The sequence below is a fragment of the Lytechinus variegatus genome, chromosome 11 (genome assembly GCF_018143015.1).
Source record: "Lytechinus variegatus isolate NC3 chromosome 11, Lvar_3.0, whole genome shotgun sequence".
NCBI classification, from domain to species: domain Eukaryota; kingdom Metazoa; phylum Echinodermata; class Echinoidea; order Temnopleuroida; family Toxopneustidae; genus Lytechinus; species Lytechinus variegatus.
This window is the reverse complement of record NC_054750.1, coordinates 1,146,053-1,173,779: the sequence shown is the minus strand read 5'-3', so window position 1 is coordinate 1,173,779 and position 27,727 is coordinate 1,146,053. Positions and strand designations below refer to the sequence as shown.

The 27,727-nt window shown below is 35.4% G+C and overlaps 2 protein-coding genes across 7 annotated transcripts in view; both read right to left on the bottom strand.

Annotated features, from left to right (window-relative positions):
* The window catches only part of LOC121423725 (receptor-type tyrosine-protein phosphatase delta-like), a 103,727-nt gene extending 96,772 nt beyond the window's left edge, over window positions 1-6,955 (bottom strand). For all 6 annotated transcript variants that reach the window (XM_041619162.1, XM_041619161.1, XM_041619167.1 and 3 more), the window contains exon 1: window positions 6,836-6,955. In XM_041619162.1, the coding sequence (XP_041475096.1) occupies window positions 6,836-6,890 (55 nt within the window). In that variant the 5' untranslated portion in view covers window positions 6,891-6,955. The remainder of the gene's footprint in view (window positions 1-6,835) is intronic.
* Window positions 6,956-8,951: 1,996 nt separating this feature from the next.
* Window positions 8,952-27,727, bottom strand: part of LOC121424129 (multiple epidermal growth factor-like domains protein 9) — a 38,199-nt gene continuing 19,423 nt past the window's right edge. Inside the window, exons 4-9 of the mRNA XM_041619728.1 lie at window positions 25,599-25,664; window positions 18,309-18,344; window positions 16,144-16,170; window positions 12,674-12,829; window positions 9,426-9,559; window positions 8,952-9,020 (exon numbers count right to left, since the gene is read on the bottom strand). Coding sequence (XP_041475662.1) covers window positions 8,952-9,020; window positions 9,426-9,559; window positions 12,674-12,829; window positions 16,144-16,170; window positions 18,309-18,344; window positions 25,599-25,647 — 471 coding nt within the window. The 5' untranslated portion in view covers window positions 25,648-25,664. The remainder of the gene's footprint in view (window positions 9,021-9,425; window positions 9,560-12,673; window positions 12,830-16,143; window positions 16,171-18,308; window positions 18,345-25,598; window positions 25,665-27,727) is intronic.

Sequence of the window (27,727 nt, the reverse complement as noted above, 5' to 3'; positions counted from 1 at the left end):
CTAGACCAATAAACTTTCAAAGTTATGATGGTAATTCAACAGATACCCCCGATTCGGCCAAAGTTCATTGACCCTAAATGACCTTTGACCTTAATCATGAGACCTGGAACTTGCACAAAATGTTCAGTGATGCTTGATTACTATTATGTCCAAGTTTCATGAATCAGATCCATAAACTTTCAAAGTTATGATGGGAATTCAACAGATATCCCCAATTCGGCCAAAGTTCATTGACCCTAAATGACCTTTGACCTTGGTCATGTGACGTGAAACTCGTGCAGGATGTTCAGTGATACTTGATTAACCTTATGTCCAAGTTTCATGAACTAGGTCCATATATTTTCTAAGTTATGATGACATTTCAAAAACTTAACCTCAGGTTAAGATTTCGATGTTGATCCCTCCAACATGGTCTAAGTTCATTGACCCTAAATGACCTTTGACCTTGGTCATGTAACATGAAATTCTAATAGGATGTTCAGTAATACTTGATTAACCTTATGGCCAAGTTTTATTAACTAGGTTCATATACTTTCTAAGTTATGACGTCATTTCAAAAACTTAACCTCAGGTTAAGATTTGATGTTGAAGCCGCCGCCATCGGAAAAGCGGCGCCTATAGTCTCACTTCGCAGGTGAGACAAAAATGAAGAAAAAATACTTCTGAACATGAAATACTGTTTTACTATGTTATACCTTATCACTAATACCGCTAATGATGTTGTCCAACCTCCACCCATGTAATAATATATTTTATTGTTCTAAATTTCTTTTTTTCATATTCTTTATCTTCAGACTTTTTTCTCACTTCATTTAAAGTGAAATTTACTGCTTCTGCGCTGGTATGTTCTAGATGTAAAATATATATCCACACTTCACAAACTACCAGTAGCAGATACTGTGAGGGCATATAATGTACATGTCCTAGTATGGAATACATGTAGTTGCTTAACTGGACAAAATCTAATGCAATTCAGATGGATCATTACAACACCTGCCTGAGCCCTCTGATTGACAGGCATGCGCCTCTTCAAGTAAAAACTGTCACTGTCAGACCCAAATCTCCTTGGTTCACTGATGACATCATGAAAGCCAAGAGACGATGGCGGCTGGGAGAACGCCATATGATTAAGTCTGGACTTTATTTCTAGTGCCGACAGGGTACTGTATCGGCGAGAATGTGAGTCCTACTATGAGTCGTTTCAATGCTATGTCTACATACTCCAGGGGAGCGTTTCATCAATATTTTAATCCGACAAGTTGTCAGATCTGACATCTTTCCATTATGTTGATTGGTTGAGAGGTACTGTTCCTATGGTAACTGTCGGACAAAATGGGACTTGTCGGATAAAACGTCCGACAAGTCCTTTCATTAAACGCCCCCAGAAATCTCATAGCAGGGTCGGACACGAAGCATTTATTCAACATCGTCAGATCACTTTCATCAACAGATCATTCTTCGGTTCTTCCAGATCATTCATCTGTAGAACCTCTCCAACCGGTTTGCCGAGTTCTTCAGGGAGGTCTCAAAGTGGTAATAATATTTTCATACTATGAACATCATCATCTTTCAATCCTGCTTACCCGATTCCAACAACTACACCTTATACAGAACGCAACTTCTCACAATTCCGTATTATCAGTGATCTAGATATCCAGAAGCTCATCAAGTCATTACCATCTAAACACTGCAATCTGGACCCGATTCCTACATGGCTTCTAAAGAACTCTCTCAAGAAACTTATCCCTGTCATTGCTACATCTTATTGGAGAGTGAGAAACTACTAAATTAAAAATAAGTACCCCTATCTGACTGGTTTCAGGGACAAGCAATCAAGTAAACACAAAATTAATTAATAAACATATGATCATAGGGAATATATACTTATCTTGATTTGCTTTAATATGCGCAATATATGTTGACTTTTGTTCTACATACACACATGTATTTCAGTATGTCTGTATGTGTCTTGCAGGTTGCTTGTCTCTTTGAACATATTTTCTTCCCTTTTTAATACCTTTTCATTGTTTGTATATGGTCGCATGTCATAAGGTGGTCCAATTTCGCGAACAGGGTAAATATGGTCAAAAATTTTATTTTTTGATATGTTATAGCTATTACCATTCTCTAAATAATGAAAAAGTTTTAAGTCTCGAATACCTTTATTTTTCCTTAAAATGACTAATTAGCAGCTAATTATTACATAGACGTCAATGTAAATGTGAATTTTGAAATGTGTTTTTCTCAAATTGGACCTGCTGCACATAAAATGGTGTCAAAAGTTAATGCAACGTTGGATCACCCTAGTATTTTGCAGTTATAATCTTTAAACATCAATAATTAAATCTGTACCAAATATCACATAATTATCTATCATTGTATGCATAATTATACTAATTAATTAACAGTATTTAATTTCACATTTTTGCCCCCAAAATACCTGTCACTGTATATATTAGACAGGAATAACCGTCGTTTCTGGGGATTTATTCAACAATTTCTGACATTTTACTACAATCCCCATTTACCGACGGCAATGTGTCAGTACGAGCCTTCATGTGTAATCTGGTCCGACAATTCGGCGGACGGGTTTTGTCCAGATTTGTTACTTCTTTTAGATTCTAAATGACATTATATCATCTTGGACGAAGGTCCACTATTTTTGTTAGACTCTAATCTTTCTATTGATATCATATACATTTTATAATATTTTGAAAATATACGTTACCGATGAGTTATTCCCCGGGTTATTCCTTATTTTTTTACTTTCTGCCGGAGAGGAAAATATGGCAGCCGTCAACGAGTTGTGCTTTTATCAAGGCTTTCCGATTAAATTTTCGATATCTTGGCCAATCAATGCGAGCGACAAGTTCCGAACGCACGCATATCAATATGTCCAAGCGCAGCGCAAAGCAGCGGCACAAATCGCGATAGGTAGCGACTGGTAAATACGTCTGTAATGATGATGACGTCATCCAAGATGGCAACTTACCTTGACCAACGAAAGGATCGAAGATGACGATGTTTCGATCATCATTTCAAAAGAATTAGCGGTAACTGAGGTCTAAGGTACGATATTTCTGAATTTCAAACATTTTTTCGTAAATATGGATGTGATTTCTTTTTCATAATATGACATTTTATGTACAAAAAAACGATCGGAAAATCGGGTTCCCGCTGTTCGATCTAACGTTACTGCTAAAATACGTTGTCTGTACGTACGGGCCTCCAAGCTTTTCAGTCTATGTATTGGTGAGTGAGCCAACGCAGTTCAGCGGAACAACCAAAATACAGAGACTGAAGCTTTTGGTCTATGTATTTATATGCTTGGCAAAATGACAATATCATTGGTAGAAATGTTTGTTGCAATGATACACAACATTTGTACTAAAAATTAAAATTACAAATTAGATAATTAAGCAAATCTCTCCAGTTTACTAATTGATTAGGTTGCAGATCAGATCTGACATACACATGTATTCCATTGCTGCATATTTTCAAAATTGTCAAATTTTTATGACATTTAGTTGTTCCCTGCTTTAAAACGCCCAGAAATATGAGGATAACAGTCATATTACATATTATAATAAGTTGTTAATTAGGTTTAATTAATATTTTATCATTTACCACATCTACCGGCTCCGCATCCACCGGCTCCGCCACCCCTGCTACTTCAAACTTAATGTGCTATAGTTTTTGTTCCTGATATTGTATTGATTTAATTCATAGTAATATATTTAGCCTATAGTTCTAGCTTCAAAATGAGATATTACTCAATAAATTTGGTCAAGATACTGTGATGTAGCAACAATTTATCCATGGCACCATGTGGAAAATTGTTCATACGCCACCCTTTTTGCATACCCAACTTATGAAATGCGACCACTTATTATATGTACGTATTTGTTACTTGTATGCAGGGCCCCCAAGAAAAACAGTGCTTAGTCCACTGATGAGGTTACCCTGGGTAAACAAAACAAAATAAATAATCACAAAGTTTATTAATCTCTCTTCTTATCCGACATTGTTCCTGAAGCTCTGAAAAACATTACTCCTACTTCCTCTCCTCAAAAAGTCGAGCCTTGATCCAAATAGTCTCGGCAACTATAGGCCCATCACGAATCTGTCCTTCATTGGTAAGGTCCTGGAGAGGGTCGTGACTTCGCAGTTTAAGAATCACCCTGAAGGATTTGGCATTCTTCCAGTCAATCAGTCAGCTTATCGGTATCACCATTCTACCGAGACTGCCCTGGTGAAAGTTTTCAATGATCTTCTCTTGGCTGTTGATAGGGGTGAGGCAGTGCTCATTCTGCTAGATTACACCACTACACTTGACTTGACACCATCGACCATGAACTGTTGCTGTATCGCCTACAAAGTGACTTTGGGATTACTGGGACTGTCCTTGATTGGCTCTGTTCTTACGTCCACAATCAAAGTCAACAAATTATCATCAATGGCACCCTATCGGCAAGATTCGCCTTGGTCTGAGGCATTCCTCAGGATTCAGTGGTTGGCCCGCTCCTCTTCATCTTGTATACAAGCCCTCTGTCAAGTTTCATTGACTCCCATCAGGACATTGAACATGCCATGTAAGCTGATGATACAGAGATTTACATTAATTTGAAACCCAATGGCAAAAATTAAGCTTCGCAGCACAATAGCTGCTTAAAGGACATCAAAGCCTGGTCACATGACAAACTCTGTCTCAATGAATACAAGTCTGATATGATCCACATCTCTTCCAAATTTAGAAACACAGAATCCTTTCCAATGCTCTCAACCACAAGTAGCATGGACAATATTCCTTTGATCTGTAGTGAGTTGGTAATCGCAGGGTGACAATATTTGTAGGTCTGCAACCGTTGATATTTTTTAAGATTGGAAAAAATAAGGAAGCTACTCAACCAACCCACAAATGCTAAACTTACCCATGCTTTTATATCTTCCCACCTTGATTACTGCAATTCTGCTCTTTCTGGTATCCAACTCTCATATTTACGCCCACTCCAAAGAATTCAAAATACTGCTGCAAGGTTTGTTACTCTATCAAGAAAATTTGAACAGGCTACACCTATTCTGAAATCACTTCATTGGTTTCCAATACGCCAGTGCATCATTTTTCAAATTCTTCTCATGACGTATAAAATAATCAATGGCCTAGCTCTTGAATATCTCTCTAAATCTCATCTCTCTCCGCTCTTCTAGCTCACTCAGACCACTTCGTTCTTCAACAACCTTGTGGATAACTTTAGGACCACATACAAATACAAGTTATGGTGATCAAGCCTTCTATTGTTTTGCTCCAATTCAGGGGAATATTGCCATCTTAAATCCATAATGCCGACTCCCTTGATCACTTTAATACCTTCCTAAAGACCCACCTTTTTAATGTCTAGGTATCAGTTGTGAGTTTATATTGAGTTGCACATCTTAGTTTCATTTTGGTTGTTTGATTCTATAAATTTTGTTTTTAATTCATAAAGACTACTTTTTATTTTCTCCGGTAATGTAGTTGATAGGCAGAATACTGAGTGCTTAGAAACATCTATATTAACCGCCCTACAAATGTTATAATTATTATTTATATACTAATTTCACTATACATGTACGTTCATGCAATATCCATTTTCTATAATTTCAATAATAGACAATAAGGCCTCCTGTGTTTGCTGCCGTTGGGTGTCCACCTTCCTAAACAAAGGATAAAATTAAAATTAAAATACAACCACCTAAGGAATAATATGAGGGATGGAGAAAAAAATAATATAATTATATAAACACAGAACAAAGGATGACCAGGACTTGGGAGTTTAATTGCAGTTTGGCTATTCACTGTAAAATAAGAGGGTGGATGTACATATATGGCAATAATGATACTTTTTAAATCATTTTGGAAAAGATAAAGGCTTCAATGAAAAAAAAATGTTGCCTAATGGGGACAGGAACATGTTAGAAGATAAATATGATAATAATAATTTACTCTGAAAGAAATGACTTGATTTCAAAAACTGATTTTTTTTTTCAAATCCAATATGCAATTGCTTCATTTCAAATGGGCACAAGTGAATATTACTAGATAGGGAGATACTTTGTCAATAAAGTCACATAAATCAATCATTACCGTTGATAGAAATACAAATTGAAAATTCATTATAAAAAATTATTATAATAAAAACAGCAGGACCAGCTGGGAGAACAGTTTTTGAATGTGAAGTGGCTATCCTGGGTAAATAGATCATCATTATACATATCACGCAAAATCAGCATTTAATTATCAATCGAAGTAAAGATTATTTAACAGGACACCACAATAACTTCGAAGATACTAAGAATTGTCACTAATTTTAAATCAAATAATTGTTTATTAAGAGCAAAAAAGAAGCCATGGTTGTAAAACAGTATTTAATCTCTAAAAATCAGAGAAAAAATAAATACAAAAATACACCTGAAAAAAAAACTGCATACCCGCAAAAGACAGCAAACCAAAAGTACTTCACAAAACCTGATCTCAACACAGAAATTATTATTTATCAGAATCAGTTTTATATCCTGTTTTTCTTAGTATCTTATTATGTATCTCTCTTTTCACAACAAAATCTTGATGCAAAATACACGTTTACACATCATAAATGGTTCCTAGGTACCGCCTGGAATGAAAAATCTGGCATTTGCTGCATTCAAGAATTAGCATATTAAACAAAAGACAATTTCTGTGTAATCGATCAAGGCTGGTCTAACCCATCATCTACGTGTAGTAATCACTGGAAAATTTTGTTGACAGCTTTAGAAATGAGAAATGATAATTTAACAGAAGTTAAAGCATATACTGTACCTGTTGAACAATTAGCTCCCGTATACCCTGCTGTACAGTTGCATGAGTAACCCATATCATCTTCATTATCAGCACATTGTCCACCATTCTGGCATGGATTATTGAGAGTTACACATTCATTTTCTGCATGATCCAGAGAATAAAGTGGGAAAAACAAAAGTTAAATAAATGAATAGTACTCAAATCAATTTGTATCGCAAAACTAGAAATCTGAGAACTGCAGGAACAGAAACTTAAATATCTACTTTGTTTTATAAAATAGGTACCTATATTGAGCCCCCCCCCTACAAAACCCGCATGCACATGTACCTACATGGAAAATAGAATGGGCTCACACATACTAATCATATGAATGGGAACTATCACAATTTACATACAAACAAATTTTTCTTTGACATCTTTCATGTAACAATTGAGGACAATAAAAACTGGGGAATGCAGAAGCACATACCTTCTTCACAATTATCTCCAGAGTATCCATTTGCACAATCACAAGTGTAACCAGTCCCATCAATAATGTCATTGCATGTTCCTCCATTCTGACAAGGTTCCATAGTTATGCACTCATTTTCTAATAATGAGGAAATAATGGACAAAATAATATAGTTATCACTTCCAAGGTCATATTTGGTTGGTCTATTTTGGGCCTAGTAAGAGCCTGCACAGCAAGTAAGCTCATCTTATCTTCCATATTGAGAGATAGTCCCAGACACCATAATTTTTGTTATTGTACTGTATGTTTTCAAAGGTTCCCAACAGGCACTGTAAGGTTTGAAAAATATTAATAGGCCTGAATCAGAAAACCCAGAGAGCATTGGGTGATCGTGAAGGAATGCCTCAGACACTGTTCTCACTACCTTCCTAAAACTAGTTTACTGGAAACTAGTTTAACGCGTAATAGAATGATCAAAGCGGTCTTGGAAGCAATCTTCCAAACCAGTTCAAAAAACAAACTCGCAATATAGTTTTCAAGATGGCTTTGCCTCGTTAAAGTGGTTTTAGCGTAAGTCAAAACACAACCGTTCTTCAGAAAGCAGTATTCATACATTTTGAGCACGCTTCTCCACACACTGTGTGTGGAATGCCAACACTGCGGTTTCAAATTTCAAGCAAAACATGTCACTTCATGAAAGCATTCCCATAGCAACAATACCACTTTATGTAAAGCGGTCTTCCAAATTGGTTTTCTGAACCGGTTTCCACAAACCAGTTTGAAGTATAATGAGAACGGTGTCCTATAGAGACTGCAAAGATGATACAGTGGTGGTTAGGATCATACAGCCATTGCTTGATCTCTGTACAATCTCTGCTTTGATATATGCACTGATAAGCTGAGGAAACCGGGGCAGGTATTCAATTAAAAGAATTGATTTGTTTGTAATTAATTTACTAAGCATTTTACTTGGCTAGGCAAAATGCTTAAAGTCATATTCAGATCACACTTAAGTATTATATTTTACCCCTGTGACATCATAAAGTTTGAGCCAAATAATGCGAAATATATGTATCCATCTGTGCGCAGAATGGTTGACTGCTCGTATCATTTGTAAACAGCACGCAAGCCAGACTTAAGCCTGGTTGGCAGCTGACTTAGATTTAAGGAAAATATTTAGCCAAATATATTTAACCAAAGATGGTTAAGTATCGAATTGAATACTGGCCCTTGGCCCTGTCTCATAAAGAGTTGTGACAGTTTAAATCAGACACATACTGCAATTAATCAAATATTGATCTCTCTCAACTACACAATTTTTCATGTTAGTAGATCAATCACAATTTGAAACTTATTTGAATCTAAAGCAACTCTTCAAAAAACAGATCCCAGGGTCACGTACACATCGGTTGGCAATTACTTGTACGCTTGATTTTCACAATTGATTGTACATCATATACAATGTAAATTAATCATAAAAAATGTTCTATGATCATTGCTAAGCTTTGATTCAGTTATCAGATATTTGTTCAGGCTCTGTATGACCAATCTCTTAAAACTAATAAAAGAGAAAGAAAAAAGAAGCCTACATGTATCTGGCACCTACAGCTGCCAATAAGATCTGAACTCTTTATTGTCCAGACCAACAACTATTAAGACATACAGTATGTTACATCTACAAAATCACGTAACCATGTCCTGACCAAGTCCAATGGCAACATTGACAAGATTAGCCTCAAGAACAGACCTGGCCTGGCAGAGAGTCAAAAGTAATCATCATAGCATTCATACGCTATCCACTCGATTTGAAAGTGGTCTAAAATAAAGTGCAGACTGTATGTGTTCATGTTTTGGACTTGATTTTATAGTAGCAACACTTCATACCATCTTTTCTTTTTCTGAATAACATTTACATCACTATTGACAAAATAGGGTCTATGCTGCAAACTACTGCAAGAGATTCGAGATGGTTTTAAGGTAGGTTTACGTTTACATTTACATCAAAGTTGACCGTGGTAGGAAAGAGTAGGGTCACTTAAAGGTGACCAGAGGCGGGTGTGACATGCTTACATCTAAATTCTTACCTACCCAAGGTAGGCTCTGGGCCGCCCTTGGGTACATAATTTTCTAGATTTGAGATGGGTCTTAATATCAAACTGGCTTTTTAGATCTCTTAAGGAACGTACCGGTTTCGCATGTGTCACCTCTGTATTCAGGAACACAGTCACACATATTTGTAGTGTCATTGCAAGTTGCTCCATTCTGACAAGGATCATTAGGTGTACAGAAAGCTTTATTAAAATAACGATAAAATATGAAGAGAGTTATGACAGAAACAAATCATATTCAAACCAGAATAAGAATATCATTAATGGAGGCTGTCAGAGCTGGGCCGTGTGACATAAAGCTTTGTGACTGATCGAGGGGATGATTTTTTTATTGCATTGATTTACTGTGTATGATCAATCACAAACACCAGTTCCACTATCAACTACCATAAAGCTTTATGTTGTCAGGCACTGGACACAGAGATGCCAAGTTCAAAGACTCGCTATCCGTGAGATTTTCTGTGAATCTGAGTGAGATCACAGACATTGTATACAATGTATATGGGGAAAGGCTGTGATAGTTGCGTGAGACAGAGATTTGAGGGGATGAACAAGAGTCCAAAATGCTTGAGTCTCACGCATAAAGCATGAGACTTGGTAGCTCTGTGGACATTTTCGCCAGCGTACAACACTTTCAATATAGGCAAGACGCGGTCCACTGAATGCAGTTGTCAACATTTGATATTTCTTGATATCAATACATTGATTCCTGTTAAATATCAAGTAATCAAATGTCAAGAAAATCATTTTGTGTTGCTAAAAAGTGGCAATTATAAATACAATGCTCTGTAGAACAAGCTTCTAAGCCATATTCAAAATGCTCCCTCTGATAAAATTTCCAAATCCTCACTCAAAACTCTTTTCTCAACGCTTTCATTGGTTTTTTATTTAATGGATTTATTGTTTACTTAAGTCAGCCCATCTGTGCGCTTTGAAACACCCGTATAAAGCGCCCTATAAATGTTAGCATTATTATCATTATTAAAGTTATAAACAAATATGACATTACAAATGGTTTGCCACATGTACAAAAAAACAACACATTCTGGTGTCACAGTCCCTTCAGTAGTAGAACATCATAACTATGTATTTGGTTAAGAAAACTGTTCAATATAACCCATAATTTACCCAAATAAATGTACATGTAGCAATTGCATATATATATAGAAATGTACAGTGTACATGTATACAATTAGAAAAAATAATTTAATTTCAAAGGTAAAAGTATGGCAATCCCAAACAATTGAATCGTTAAAGAGTTTCTAAACCTTTTTTGTTTTTGTTTTAGGCATCTTCCATCATTTTATATGTTTGCGTAAGTATTAGCTAAATTGAAGTTGTGAGTGCTTTGGGCTATTTAGGCAAAGCATAAATACAGGTATAAAGTCCATAAATTTTTGCATGAAATCAAATGTCAGATTTATGACTGACCAAACTATCAATTTTTTATTGTTTTCATTAGCACTGTTAGGCAGGAAAAATGCATGTAAAATCATGACTAATGAAAATAATGTTCTCTCATAATGGTTTGCAATCATGTAAAAAATTAAAATGGAAGTGGATATGCATGTAAATATGTATGTTTTCCAAATCAGAATGGAACATCATTAAGTGTAAAATTGTTCATTTTAACTGTTTGCTGCATCATGCATTTTCACAATTTTATATTGGATATTTGCAAATTTCTTCCATGTATTGGGCAGACGAAATGCTTTTTTTATAAAAAGTAAACAATACTTTTAATGATGTTCAATATATTCTTTCCCCTTCACTGACTTCAAAAATTAATTTAAAATGATATAAAAAAGGAATAAAGACATATAATGGTAAATACAGAGGTGGCAAAACATAAGGCTCTGACAAAAAAAGTGGAGGGGCACCTTTTGTCTGCCAAACAACAGGTGCCCCTCCACTTTCATTGTATGAGCCTGATGTTCCGCCACCTCTGAGTAAATGAATAAAAAATATGTGATGATAAATTTGTCTACCACATGTTGATGATGTCTGCTATAAAGTAAATTATATGGATCTACATATAGATCAGGTGGATCCAGCAATTTTCCATATTGTACTATTCATTACAAATTCGTTGCTTTAAAATGGAAATGAAAATATCATACACCAGTACCCAAAATAAACATGAAAAAATAGAATGAATAAATAAATACAGAAAATATATAATAAAAACTAAATGAATGAATGAACAAGTAGATAAATGAACAACTTAATGAATTTAAGAGATTGGGTGGTCCTTTTCAGGACCAACATTTGCCCAAGAAAGATACATGGTGTACCGTGAAATCTACTACACTATTGTTCTTCGCCATGGAAACCTTCAGAAGTTATATTAATGAATTCATAAGCAAACAAAATAATAAAATGAATCATAAGAATAAATACACAGAACAAGCATCAAGCATGTTGGTAACAAAGGTAGATACAGTTGTATGTGAAGCCATGACAATGTATGTTTGCATATTGTACATATATTTTTCAGATACTGGTAAAGATAAGTTAAACATAGTTTTTACAAAATGACTTAAATTATGACTACCACATGGACATGTACATTGCAAATTAAAGCAAAATGCACATGACTGCTAACAATAGAAAGATATTTTCGAATGCATATGTTTACATGTATGTCACTTTAAAGGCAAAATTTTCATGCAATCATGAATATTGAGCATGTTTATCATCTACCTGTTTTCTCTTTTTTAGGTAGGGCAATTATTACTTTTTAACTATAAAAACAACAAATCCATTGCATCACAGCCACTCAGTTTTCTTCAAAAAAGGGTGGACTTGATCCCAATGGAAAAAACGAACCCTCTACCATTTAAAAAAAATTTTGGGGCACACTTTCTTTCCAATTAGATCCCCCTTTTCACCAAACAACTAAGTAAACTCTCAATACTAGCAGTATACTATTTTACTTTCAATGGGCCACCCTAGAAATTAACGCTAAATGCATTACATGAAGGGAGTCTAGGGACAGTGATTTTATGTCTTAGTCTCTGAAAACTTGTAATTCTACATCAAACTTGATCTCTCATAGAAAGTTTGTTTTTTCACAGAAATTGCACACAGCAGAATATGAAATCAATTTTACAAAGGTAAACCCTATGAATTTTCACAAGTTAAGAGCCAAAATGGATTTTCTATTTTGATTTTAAAACCGGTTAACAAAAAATCACTGTCCCTATAATGACTGAACAGAACAGGACAGGGATTCGTATGACTAATGAACTATATTGTGTTGTAGCACGGTGAGCAGCAGTCACACGGGTCACCTACCAACCGTTGTTGTCGAAGGAGCCAAAGGCAAAGTTGACAAACTACTTGTGACTAGGGCAGTACTGTTAACAATTACTGTCACAATCTCTGTTATGATTTCTGTAATAGCTGGAGGATCTGTTGCCTCCAAAGTGTTAGTGTTATCTGTTGATAAATCTACGATTAAAAACAAGCAAGATGACAAAAAAACATGCAAGGATGACAAAAAACATTAAAAGTGCAATCTTTGAAAAAACAAAAATGCAGCTTTAAGTTGTGCTTTTAAACTTACTGTCACCCTAAATGGCCGAGTGGTGCAAAGGGCACAAGAGTTATGTATTTCCCTTTCTAGTTTTCTCACTTTAAAAAACAGACATTGTACCTACCTTTTTGGAGAAGCACTTCCTCTTTTTAATGCAAGAAACTCTTTTCTTTCCCTTTTTTTTTAAATCTCTTCAGTTTACTCTTGAAAAAATTTGTCAAATGTTTTTGAGTGAGCACCCTTTATTCTGCTGTATTTGGAACTTGTAATTCCAAATCAAATTTCATATCCCACCAATCAATCCTCTATGAGTGTAAGAGTTTAGCATAATTTCCACCCAGATTGTCATTTTGGAAGATGTTATTTGCAAACAAAAAGCTTTTTTTATAAGATGAATGCAGAGCTACATGATTCTAGAACAGAAAAGGAAGCAGGTATTAAACATGCAAAATAAAAGCTTGATTTCAAATTAGTTTGAAATGTCTTTAATATATTATTACCATTGAAACCATTAACATTGAAAGCTCACATGCAAAGAATAATGCACAGATCAAAGTATATTTTTGGTGATAAAGTATACTAAAAGACATTCACAATCTTGCAACGACCATGTGGTCTGTTGAGGGCTTTAGCACAATAGTCTAGTTGCCTTCTTTCCCAATAGTACCACAAATTTAAACCTGTGCATTATTTGTTCTATGAAACAGGTCAATTATGTTAATATACACCCAGTGGGCATAACTAGGGGGGAAGGGGGCTAGCACACAGGGGTGGGGGCACATGCCTCCATATCAGCTGGCAAAAAACAAAAACCAAAATGGGGGGGGGGGGGTGAGGAAAAGGGGAGAATGAGAAATATAATGGGAAAAGAAAAGAGGAAATTAAAGATTTTTTTCATAATTCGTTGAAACATAATTACGCAGGGCCTATGTATTCAGCACTCCAGGTGCTTGTTTTGTCCATTTCTAAGGTAATGATGTCAATACACCAAATATTTTTCCTCATGCTTCTGACATCTTTTTCAGGCTTACTTAGTAAGGGATTGCCACCTTTGAACATTTGATTATAAAAAAATATCAGATCACCCTTCATGTTTGAAATAGCGGATTGGTGAAATATGCATGTCCTACATGAACACCTAAAAACAGTCCTTAAAATATCAATTTTCTCAGGGGAATAAATGAAAATAAATTTCAGCTCTTGCTTCATGCTTGCATCCATTGATTAGTGGCATGCGTATGCTGTTCATGAATTCCTACAAACAGTCCTTAATACCCCTTTCATAAACCCAATTATGCGGATAATATCCACATAATTTGGTCGTAAAATTGGAGCGGGACCAGAGTTATCCGCATCGTTTCGATCTGCATAATAGCGGCATTGGGACCAGATTTTGGCTTTATGAACGCATTTCCAAAGTAATGCGGATAATTGCCATGGTGCGGTCACAAGGTCACCCTTTTCCAACACAACCCCATCGGAGGGGGTGTGTGCAGTTGCCATGACAATTATCAGCCTTTTAAAGGTCGGGCGCTCGTAAAAAATTGTGTGGATTATTTTCAGAGTTTGTGAATGCAATTTTTATTGAAATTATCCGCATTACTCTCAGGCGGATAATTGGATGGGTTTTTGAAAGGGGTATAAACTTCTCTTTTCTCAAGGGTATAAAAAGGAATTTAAAAAAATCAGCTTGTGCTTCGCATTTAAATACTATGATTAAAATATCCCTTTTTCAGGTCTGAATATAATATAATAACTTTTCATGCACGCATGCAAATTCTGAATACAGATTTTGATTACATATCATTGCACAACCAAAAGGAAAATACTTTACCTGCTGTAGTGGGGTCAGGGGTCATTATGACTGTTGTTACAAAAGTTGTTACAACAGTTGTTTCCTCTACAAATGGATACATTGAAAAGTGAATGGAAATAAGATCTTCACCACAAAGCTACATGTACAGATATGAAACAACTCCAAGATACATTTTGCGGTTTCTAAAAACTAAACATCACAATACATGTATTTCTCCTGGAATGCTAAAGGAGATCCATGAGTTTTTTCCAAATTCATAGACAACTCGAGATTTAATAATCTAAACTCTGTTTTCAAGTCAGTTGTAGTTTAACTATGGAAAGCCAATAGTGGCATAAATCTCTAACAGCTAAGAATTTAAATGTATCAGTTCATTTTTCTCTCAAATCATTGTCAACTGTTTCGGGAAGATAAACAAGATACATGTATCTCTCTTCACCATTTAGGAGTTTATAGGAAAGAGCATAGTAAACATAAGAAGTTTAATGCAGTGTAAGAAAAATGTTAACATTTTTGGCTTTCCATAATTTTAGCACAGAGTTTAATAGACCATGGTCTACCGGTAAATTAAAATCTTACTTCTGAATATGGGCCATAGAGTATAGCCTCATATCTGTACAAATGTGCAATGAGGATATGAAGCGCTGCTATTGCCTGGTTTTAGGCACTCAAGCATTTGAGGAATTTCTTCCTAGTTCTGGGTTTAACCCCTCACCCGGGTTGGGTGAAGCATAATGCGGACACATTTCTAGCTGAAGGAACAAATCATGGCTGGTAATCAAACTCGCATCCTCCAGATTGAAAGACAGGAGTCACAAGCACTAGACCACAATGCCCCCAACAATGAACACTGAAATTTATTTTAATACCAATAGCCATGTACCACCATAGACAAACAAGATAATATGCTTGCACAAAGGGGATACAGAATAGATACATTCACACTAGAGCATGTACATTTAGAAGAATAATTATTAAACAATTTCTTTACTAGCATGGACCTACACACAAACAAACTTTGGTTGTTGTTGTTATTTATGCTCTGACTTAGTGAAAACTGGAAGCCACAAATATATCTTTCAAGTGAATGTGCCAGTGAGCCTTATTTCAGTCTATTTTTTTTCAAATGAATATTACTAATCAGAAGCATACAAAAGCTTTTCGGTGAAATGGATTTAACAAACAAATATTTCTCAGCATGAAAAGTACAATTTCTCTACATTCTATTTCTAAATGGAAAATTATTAGAAATTTACAACTCTTCATTAGCTTGAATACAACAAAATACACGCAGCACAAAACATTGACAATTAACAAACTTAATTGCAATAAAGCCCTCTTCAACATTTCAAAGAAACAAGGTAGCTTTAGAAAAAAATGGTTATCCACAATTTTCAGTTATATAGAGGTTACCTTGTGTTGTAGCTGGTTGCATTGTTGCTATTCATAAAGAGGGTATTAAAAGAGAATGAGAAGGAAAAGAACAAGCATTAAGCAAGGCTAAAAGTAAATGCTGATACTCTTGCTGCTATATCAGGAAAGCCTAGCATTTCAGGTACACAGTTTTTACAGATATCTCCTGGTTTAAGGTTCCTACAGACGTACAGATTTTTAAAGGGGAAGTTCGCCATGAAATAAAAGTTTGTTGTAAAAATAGCAGAAAAAATAATGAAAAATATTGAGGAAGGTTTGAGAAAAATCCATAACAGACTAAGAAAGTTGTTAGAATTTTAAGTTTTGGATTTGTGACGTCATAAACAAGCAGCTGCCCCTATGCTAGTTAATTAATATAAAATGCATAAATTTCACATTTTTAATGGTTCACAAAGAATTTTTTTGTTTTCTTCCTGGAAATGGGTGTGATATCATTTGTCCATTCATATACTGAAGGTACAGTAAAAACCATTTTCGATTTTCCTTAGAAAATGACATTTTATAGATTTTTACCAAATGTGCGATAAAAAGTAGGAAAGCTGCTCACATATGATGTCACATATCAAATAATTAAATTTGCAACAACTTTATTCTTTGACGGATTTTCCCCAAACCTTTGGCAATAGACATGTATTTTATTGTTTTTCTGCTATTTTTTACAATAAATTTTTTGTCAGTGTGAACTTCACCTTTGATGATATTTTGGACAATTCTGCAATATTAGTTCTATATCTAATTCATTTAGCTTGGGTTTAACTGCATACTGGCGGAAAGAACACAGATAAACAAACAGTAACTGCCTAATGAGCCACAGCACACCATACGATTAGTCTGAAACCCGATTTTAGAATGAAAAAATGCCATCACCCTTTATATTAGAATAAAAGTGAATTTAATATCCAGTCCTAATGACGTCATAGCATTCGTATAATCGACTACGATTTTAAACTAATTTGACCTTTAATAAAAAAAATAAAGGCTTGCAATCACCCAAAATTGTTATATTAATTCTTACTGTTAATTTGGACCTCAAATGAAATAGACTTTCCATTTCAAATTTTCAGAAAATGAGCAAAATGCGATTTGTTCCAATAATCGGATCGCTGACCAGTCTGACCTCCCCCACAGCAACATGTAAAAGTGGGAGCCAGGCTTGGCAGAGCTAATTCATCCCAGGGATCTTTGCATCTCAGTTGATCATAAAATCACAAAAAAAAATTGAAAGTGTTTTTCAAAGTTTTGAAGATGAATGTTAATGTTAGCGATAGGTCCCTCTGAACTACCAGCTATTAGATAATCATTTTTCATTTAAATAACAGATGTAAAACGAGTCATGTCCCCTCTACATGTATTACACCAAACAGTAAAAATCATATGAAGAACAGGGATTAACATTATAAGGGAAGGATGGATAACATTCTTGCATAAATTTGAAAATGTAATATTTTAGATTAAGGCATTTGAAAAACATTGTTTCACGATTTTGTTAATATCAAGGAAGCAAAAAAAAAACCCTGTATTGTAATGGAACAGTCAAACGACAAAATTGACTCCAAACCATGGGTGGAAATCTCATCAAGGGGCAGATCAATGATTTTCCAAAGGGGGGGGCACATTTTCCCTCAGAAAATATGACAAGCCCCCCAAAAAAGGTCAACATCAAAATGTGCAGATCATTTCATCAAAAATAAATTTGAAAAGCAAGGGAAAAAAGGGGGGGCACACTTGGGGATTTTTTTTTCTATTACAATTTCTTATTATGACTCTCAAAAGGGGAGGGGCACGAATCAGCTTTTTTTCCATCATAAAAGACCACAAATAGTAGAGGGACGTTTGATATTGTGTCCTCGCTTTCCAAATGGTAGGGGGATGTGTCCCCCCTGGGATTTCTGCCCATGCTCAAAAACCAAGCCGATTGTATGTTATTGGAAATGATGTAAAAACGTTGATCAGTCTGTAGTCAGTTTTGTTGGCGTGACTGTGCAGCAAAAGTTAAGCATTGGGGCCCGTTGCAGAAAGAGTTGCAATCAATCGCAACCTGATTTTCAACCAATCAACAGCGCGCATTTGGGACTTGCAATTGATTTTGTGGCTTGCATTTAAACACAACCCTTTCTGCAACGGGCCACTGATCAGTAACTTACTTGAATTATCTCCATGTGCTATGCTCAACAGGAAAGCTATATTTGGGAAAGAAAAGGATGATGGTCAATATAAATACTTCCTGTAAATACAAGGTCCATTTGTAAAAGCATGTTTTTTTATGATTATTCAAATCATACAAACATGTGCACGTATACGCATAGAGATTGAGTATCATGCGCCATGGAAATGTCAGGTTATCCTTATTTTCATCAGAGACAGAGGGTAAATAATTTTATTCAATGGATTGTGCCATTAAAAAGGTTTTGCAACACCATTAAATCGACTGTGTCCATTCTAGGCTCATCCATTCTATTCAGATAGCTATCATTCTTGAATAGAGTGCACACGTTTAACTGGAGTGTCCTTGTTTAACACATCTGTGGCCCGTGTTTATGCTTCCACTTTTGAGGCCAGAATCAGCGTTTCCAAACGTGATTAGTCCAAAACACGGAACTTGCGTCCATGCTTACTTTCATTTAAACGCTGTTTCAAAATGCCGATCGTAAACTCACAAAAAGGTACGTTTGTAAACGTCCTTTGACCAGAATCAGGCTTTCTGGGGAAGTATAAACAGAACCACGATCGTAAACGTGTTTAAATAATGTCATTTGGTATATGCTTCCGGTGAGATGAAAATTTGCGGGCAAATACAGTCGCATTGCTCCATGTTATCTCCACGTAATAACAACACTTCGAAAAAAGCACACCCAATTTGACCTCGCTTTCCTGCTCTATGAAAATTACGATGTGAAGCCAGCTGGAGATCGTGATTTCGCCTCTGAAAAGGTAATATAAACAGCACTCCCAGAACCACATTTACGATCAGCGTTTTGAATCGACGTTTGAAAACGCTGATTCTGCCCTCGCAATGGAAGCATAAACACACCCAGAGTTTAACAAATCTGTGATAGTCCATACAGATATCAGCAGGCCTGTCAAGGGCATTCATTTTACACCAGATAATTCAATGACAAGACTTGACCCTTCAAGGGGTATACAGTATGACACTGTTGAATAGACTTGTCATCGATTATTGAATAGGAAACCTTGAATATATCCTGTGCTGTATACTGCCTGGTATTTTTCAAAGGATGGTGACCCTTCAATAAACTCATTTATATTCAAGAGGTTGCGACTCTATTCAATAACTAGCAGATGTACTATTAAAGGACCCATTCAATGGATTTTCATCCGAATCTATCCACACGGTTTGAGCAGGAAAGCCAGCATCGCCCAGCGTGCTGTGCGAACCCTTCGCTCTAAGGGGTCTGACTGCAAAGCCTACAATGACTTGTATACTGAAGGCCCTCTTGATCAGTGAATATGAAGGAAAGATGTGGGGCTCGATTTTGAGCGTGGGAATTGCTTTTTAGAAGATTATGCAGACCCTGAATTGAAACAGCAAGTTTTATGTAAACATGTGCCATTCTTTGGGTGGTGACCAACATGTTGATAAAACTTTGATTAGGGTCTGTGCCTAAAAGCTGACATATTCTTTCTGCAGGCATCGTGCGCTAGCCTTGTTCAATTTCCTTCAGGTATTCCAAAGCACCTGTTCAGACCAGTGCACTGACCTATTCAAAAGTAAGCACAAATTTGTACATTGGCACTTAAACTGACTTCAGTATTATGCGAATTCCAATAAAAAGAAATCCATGTTGTTGTCTCTTTTTAATTTGGGAGTTATTTATATTGGAAAGTTATTCATGAGAATAATAACAAATGAATTTTATACATGTTATAAAGTGGTGTTAAGTTGAATTACTAAAGGCGCTGTCACACCTTGGCGTTTTAGACAGCGTATGTCCGACGTATGAGGAATTTGGCGAATACGCTGGCGTACGTCGAATACGTTACGGGTAAGTTTTGCATACGTTGAGAGTACGCTAAAACACGCTGGTATACGCCGTCATGCGGCGAGGTCGTCGAAAAATTTTGTGCAAGCACAAAATTTTTCGACGTATGCCAACGTATGGCTCATACGTCCCGCATACGCGGGTCATAAGTTGTAGGCAAGTTACGCGATCGTTGATACACGTTGACACGCGTTACTCGTAAGTTACTCATAAGTCGATGTACGTCGAGATAATGTCCAGCGTTCCCTAAAACTTAATTCTAACCTATAACGTGCTTTGAACGTATGTGTAACTTAACTCCAACGTATATTGACGCATGAAGACGTGCTCGGACGACCACAAAACAATACTGAACGTGTTTATAACTTACAGGTTAGATACGCTGCCGCGCGCGGCAGCGTATCGCTGACGAACACGTGTCATAGCCTATAAAAAGGCTGCCCTCGACTATTCAAATCATAACCGCACGATACATCACCGTATCAACACCACCGCCATGCCGAAGAAAACTCCTGTGAACCCCACCTTTGTATACCAATTCCTATAAACGTTGTCAATACGCCATTATACGGTAGCTGTAAGTTATAAACACGTTCAGTAAGTTTTGTTGTCATCCGGAGCACGTCTTCATACGTCAATATACGTTGGAGTTAAGTTACACATACGTTCAAAGCACGTTACTCATAGGTTAGAAGTAAGTTTTAGGGTACGCTGGACATTATCTCGACGTACATCGACTTATGAGTAACTTACGAGTAACGTGTGTCAACGTGTATCAACGATCGCGTAACTTGCCTACAACTTATGGCCCGCGTACATGGCGTATGCGGGACGTATGAGCCATACGCTGGCATACGTCGAAAAATTTTGTGCTTGCACAAAATTTTTCGACGACCTCGCCGTATGACGACGTATACCAGCGTGTTTTAGCGTACTCTCAACGTATGCAAAACTTACCCGTAACGTATTCGACGTACGCCAGCGTATTCGCCAAATTCCTCATACGTCGGGCATACGCTGTCTAAAACGCCAAGGTGTGACAGCGCCTTACGTTAGGCTATCGTAGGGCATAAGTTGTGTACGCCAGCAATACGCTAAGCATTCGTTGGAATACGTTACTTATAAGTTAACGAAGCGTTCGATATAAGTTACTAATACGTTATGTGTACGTCCAACTCGTTATGAATACGCTAAGTATACGCCCAGAGTTGAAAAAAACAACAACAAAGTTCAGCGTATGCCGACGTTTTAGAGAAATTTTGATACGTCGGGCATACGCTGTCTAAAACGCCAAGGTGTGACAGCGCCTTAAAGGAATTATTTTGAACTGCAGACTGATTGCATGACAGGTACATGTACACATGTACACATGTATGTATGGTACTGTAGTTTAAAAGACAAGTCCACCCCAACAAAAAGTTGATTTGAATAAAAAGAAAAATCCAACAAGCATAACACTGAAAATTTCATCAAAATCAGATATAAAAAAAGAAAGTTAAGACACTTTAAAGTTTCGCTTAATTTCACAAAACAGTTATATGCACATCATGGCTGGTATGCAAATGAGGAGACTATGACATCATCCACTCACTATTTCTTTTGTATTTTATTATAAATATTCTAATTTTCTCCTCAGTGTCAAGTGATACAACGATTAATTCCTCACTGAACATGTAGAATTAGCATTGTTTAAAACTATATGGTTCAGTCAAGTTGGTCCTTATTTTCAAATCTGTAAAAAATGAAATATTGTATAATTCAAACAATAAAAAACAAAGGAAATAGTGAGTGATGGACATCATCCACTCAGTCACCTACATGTACATGTAGTAGTGCATATCACTGTTTTGTGAAAAATAAGCAAAATTTTAAAATGTCATAACTTTCTTTATATTTTACGTCCGCTTTTGATGAAATTTTCAGCACTATGCTAGTTTGATTTTTGGGTTGACTTGACCTTTAATTAATGCATTTAAGATCCAAGAACACGACCCTCAACATGCAAAAGTGAAAGATAATATAAGGAAGAAGCAGAGTAAACTAGCAGGAAATATATATATTCTATTAAGAGACAGAATAAAAGTACTATATTAAGGTACCGAAGAGTAGGCCCTAAGAAACTTTAAACTGAAAATTGTAATAATAACGCTCCTATATTCAAAAGTATAACAACAACATGCCTTTAGGTATAAAACGGGGAGGTTAACTCCATAGCCAATAATAGGTTAAAGCATAAAAAAGATATGAGAAACGAATACCCTTTTACACAGGATTTTTTTAGCCCCGGATTATCGCTAACCCCGTACTATCCTTAACCCTGTACTATTTTTTTTTTCCTTTTCACACATGCCAAATTGTTATTGCTAACCCCGCATAAGGAATGCTTGCTTTTCACACACGAAACTCGGTAACCCCGGACTAGTGGTAGCTCATGAATAATCACTCGCACGCTTTTTCTCATCTCCGTGTTCGCTATCATTATGCTTACCTCTAATTGGACAACAGGGCCGGCTCTGTTGGGGGGCATGAATGGGAGCGCTTAGCCCACTTTCATTTTACACTAGCGATCTGAACCCCGTACTATCACTCTTAGCACCGCAATTGCTGGGATAACCCTGCTTTTTTGCAGGGCCAAATAATCCTGTACTAAAGGTGGGGTTAGCCCACTTTGCAAAAATGCTGTGTAAAAAGAAAGTGGGCTCAGCTTAACCCCGTACTATAGGTGGGGCCAAATGGTAATTTAGCCCCACCTATAGTACAGGGTTAAGGAAATTTTAGCATGTGTAAAAATGGTAATATATAATCAATTCTTGTTTGGTGAAAATCAAAATATTTCAAGTTTTAATTTTCTGACTACCTGACCACTCTCATACAAGAAGTCCCATTTATACAAAATTTGAAAAAAAGTTTTTACAATTGCATTGAATAATCTAGCAAATGGTTCTTGGAAATACTGTAAACCATTTAACAGAGCAGCAACGCGATATGGGGTGAATTGCCCACATGTTACCTCACAAACTCATGGCTTTATTATTAAAACCAACAACTCTGGCTTTCTTTGATTGCTTTTAAAAAAACCTTCACAATCATGTTTCCTTATAAAATGTTTCTGCTTTAACACCGAACTTGACACAGGACGGACTTCCCCTTAAAATGTTATCAAGGAAACCCAATATAAGGAAATAAAAAACCATGTCACACATAATCTACGGCACGATCTAGCAGTGTCAGTTCATATTCAATTGAATGTGATGTCACTACAGGGAAATCTTTATACAAAAGTACATATTGGGAATATACATGTATGACGGAGCCAGTGCTTTGAGTGTTCTTTACATAGCTGCCAACCTCTAAAAGTAAAAAGTAGTCATCTAGAAGCTCAAAAGTCATAATTCTGAGATAAAAGTCACAATTTCATACGTCCCACCTTGCCCACACTTTATTATGATTTGTACAATGCATATAAATGCCAAGTCAGGAATATTTATCCAGGGTGCTACATTACTTTTGTGAAGCACTAGCTTACCTTGTCAGGCAAGTAAATTTCAACAATGCCCAATGTATTTTGATGTGTTTTGTGTACATACATGTACCTATTCTACCTCAAAAGTGTAATAATGAAGGTCGAAAGCATAATGGCGTAATTTGACATGAAAATCATTAAAATAATTATGACTTATTCTTCATTGGTAGTAGCTCTGTCTTTACAGATCAATGGCACTATACTACATGTACATTCATCATCATTATCATCATCATGAATATCATTTATATCAATGAGGCCTCATGCATGTATGCAATAAGATTATTAATCCAGGTTGTAGAAATGTAATTTAGACTAGTTTCAATTATAGTTTTCAAACTAATATATATTGTAACAATGACACATGAATAAAAAAAAATGCCAAAAAATCTAAAAACGGAAATCTGCCCAGATGAAAATGAAATAAATCAGATACACAGATGAGCCTACATGTTACATGTGGGTAAAAGTTTGAAGAAAAAAAATTGACAAACAATATTATTATAGCTGATTAAATTTAAGCTTGTATAACACTTCTGATCATTGCCAGGATTGTCATTGGTGACAGAAATCATATTACCAGTAACTTTCTGATCTACATTTTGGAGAGAATGTTGAAATTAAGCTGAAAAAGGTATATATACATGTAGATGCCAAGTACCACAGTTCATTTTTTTTCTTTTTGCTGAATCTTACATTCACCATCCAAACGCCCTCCTAGTATATTAGCTGATGTATAGAACCCTTTCTAACTTTTCATCTATTTTATAACCATGGACATGTATCTTAATTCAGTAAACTGGGAAATCCTACTCACAAGAATTTTGATAATTTTTTTTTTTTTTTTTGGGGTTTATCTGTACCGTAATATTTGCCATTCCTGTACATATTGTATATCATTTTCATGCTGAGAAAATAAATAAATTAAACTGAACTGAAAAAAATTTCAATATGTACAGCATGTATAAAAAAAGTGCCAAGTAATCATTTTTAAGAGGGCTTTAATAGCCTTTTTTTAGTTTTCACAGTTTCATATCTGCTAGTCTCCCACTTTATTATTTTTCTCCATATGATAAGCTGCTTGATTGGATTTCTCATCATAGAAACTTTAAAAGATTTTATAGGCAATAAATCAAGGCACTAAACTTTACATTCTTGTATGAAACCCATACGATCAACTTCTGAAATATACCTCCTTCCTCCTAATGTTTCTGACAAAATTCCTATTTAAAGGGGTACTTCAGGCTGAAAATAATCATATCTTTAGAAATAAAATAGAGTAAAACTTACAGAGCAAAACACTAAAAATTTAATTAAAGTTTAGTAATATAAAGCGAAAATAGTTACATGCAAGTTGTCATGAATATTCAATAGGTGAGCTGATGATGTCATGTTTGCACTTTCCTTTTTCTTATGTTATACAAAATCATCATTATTGATAATAATATGCAACATTTATACAGCGCTTTTTTATACAAATGTTTCTAAGCACTGCATACTATTACCCCGACTTTAGAATGGCTATCCTGATTGGATGCTCAAGCATTCAAGGAATTCCATTAGATTCTTATACATGTGTCGCAACAATGATTATCTTACACATTATTCAGCTGTCAATCCATTCTTCGTAGACAAATTTGAATAAGTATATTTCATATAAATGACATAAAAAAGAATTTATAGTGGAGATATGACATCATCAGCCTGTTCATTGCATTTTCATGATAGCATGCATTGAATTGCTTCACCGAAATAATGCAAACATTTAATAAGTTGTCATAATTTTGTTATTCCTTGTCTGATTTTGATGAATTTTTCATTGTTTTGTTTGTAAGATTTTACTTTATCTGTTCAAATGGTATACCTTCAGTCTGGATTACCTCTTTCTTTAATAATAAATGGTGACTAACCTGATGATATGAGAAATGAAAACAGGCATCTCCTTCCTATTGAAACCATCTTGATGATCTGGTATCCTATCGATTAAAGAAAAATGAGGAAGGAATGGTTCGGCTTGAATATTCAGGATAAATTACAGTTCCATTAAACAGCTCTATATTAAAAGTTCGAGTATTCTTTGAAATTGAAACCAATAGCATTTTATTCAAAATAGGAAGTATGAGCAAACAACCTTTATACTTTACACTACATGATATTGTAAAACCTCTAAATGATCATTTTTATACCACTCATCTAAAAACCAAAAAGAAAAAGAAAGTACAGTTTATACAACACATGATATGTGTACATCATGCATTTTAAAGATAAATACAAGTTTTTGTAATGATCTCAAAATGAGTTCAAACAGAATTCAATGATATTACCACCAAAGTGTTTGTATGTATGTATAAATAAACAAATATGTGCCAAATAGTTCTGGAAGAAAATGCTTAATTGCTGAGAAATGAGCAAAACAAGCACAGAATTCCATCAAATGTCCGGTATTTTTCGAAGCAATATTAATACCTTGTCCCACATATATGCTTTTGTGTGTTACTAATCATCAGAATTGTTGGTTTTGAGCTAAGATTTCATGATTTTACAAAGATAATAACAATAATTAACATTTATATAGCGCTTAATACAACAGTTTCTAAGCGCATTGGAAATAGTAAAAAAAAAAGAAGTAGCAAAATACAGTGAAGGAGAACAGGTTTGTATACATTAATGTACCAGATCTAGATGTACAGTTACATTTTGACAATTATCCTTGATTCAAAAAGACTCATGAAATATTACTTTGCTCTTTAATGCAACTCCTGTCTTTTCCCTTTATAAAGAAACAAAGCACATTTTAAAATGTGAAATGGGTATTGGTACTTGTAGTGTTGGTACGTTAAGTGGTTTTCTTATGAACAGAACAAAACTGTATTATCTGTACTACATGAACATGTATCATGCACATTTCAACATCGTAACTTTTTTTGTGTTTCAATAGAGTAGTCCATGTACTTGAATAACATTACATCGTTCAGCAATGTGATTACAACTTGCACAGAATTTGAATACAAGAATCAAACCAGGAAGTAAAAATAAATTCATCATCAGCAAACTTTGCATGTTCTATTTGCACAGAACTATTTACATGTTCTTCAAGTACTCAGTTAAGCATTCTCAGTACTTAATAGAAAGTTGTGCATTAATTCACAGTATGAGGTTCATGTGTATATGTACATGTAGGAATTGGGGTGGTGTAACAGACTGTAGTGTAAGTTTAGGGGTACAGTGTAGCTAGGGGCTGGGGGGCAATTTAGCCCCCCATAAGGTAAAAATGCTTTAAAAAAAGCCCACGAATTTTGTGGAAACTTTAAAAAAAAGGAGCCCTGGATATGCCAATTCATTGAAAGGTTGTCCAATGTTGCAGAATTAGGCAGTAAGTTGGGAAAAGTAGCCCCCCAAAATGAAAAAAAACATAATTTTTTGCTTGGGGGTAGCAGAATAATTATAGTAATTCCACTGCAAAAGATTGAAAAGATCATTAAAAATTTAAGAGACAAATGTTATTCTTTAACAATAATACTGAATATAGGCCTACATTTATATAAACACCTTGCTAGGTGTTTGTTTGATATAAAAAAACTACATTTTGTACATAGCACGTGCAGGCTACCAATTTTGGTGCCTCGCAGCTTTTTGAGGAATTCTTCCAGTACCCATTTACCTCACCTGGGTTGAGTGCAGTTCAGTTTATTTTTTTTTGCGGAAGTGGAAATCAAATCCACCTCAGGTTGAAGGGTAGAAGTCAAAACCAATAGACTTTCATACTTCCACAACAAAAAGGGAAGGAAAAAAGGTTATAGTGGGGGCCAGGGGGGGGGGCGGTCTTTACCGATTGGTGAATTCATTTAACAGTGCTGCATGTGACATTAAAGCCCATCCATAGCTTTTGTAAAGGATCAATTAGAGACTTGATTATCATCAAACATTAGAATATTAGAAAGGTGTATTAGTAGCCATTTAACATTTTTTCAGTATCAAAATTACAATTCGCCTTTTTTCAGCCATTAGAGTTTGAATTTATACATGTAATACCCTCTCC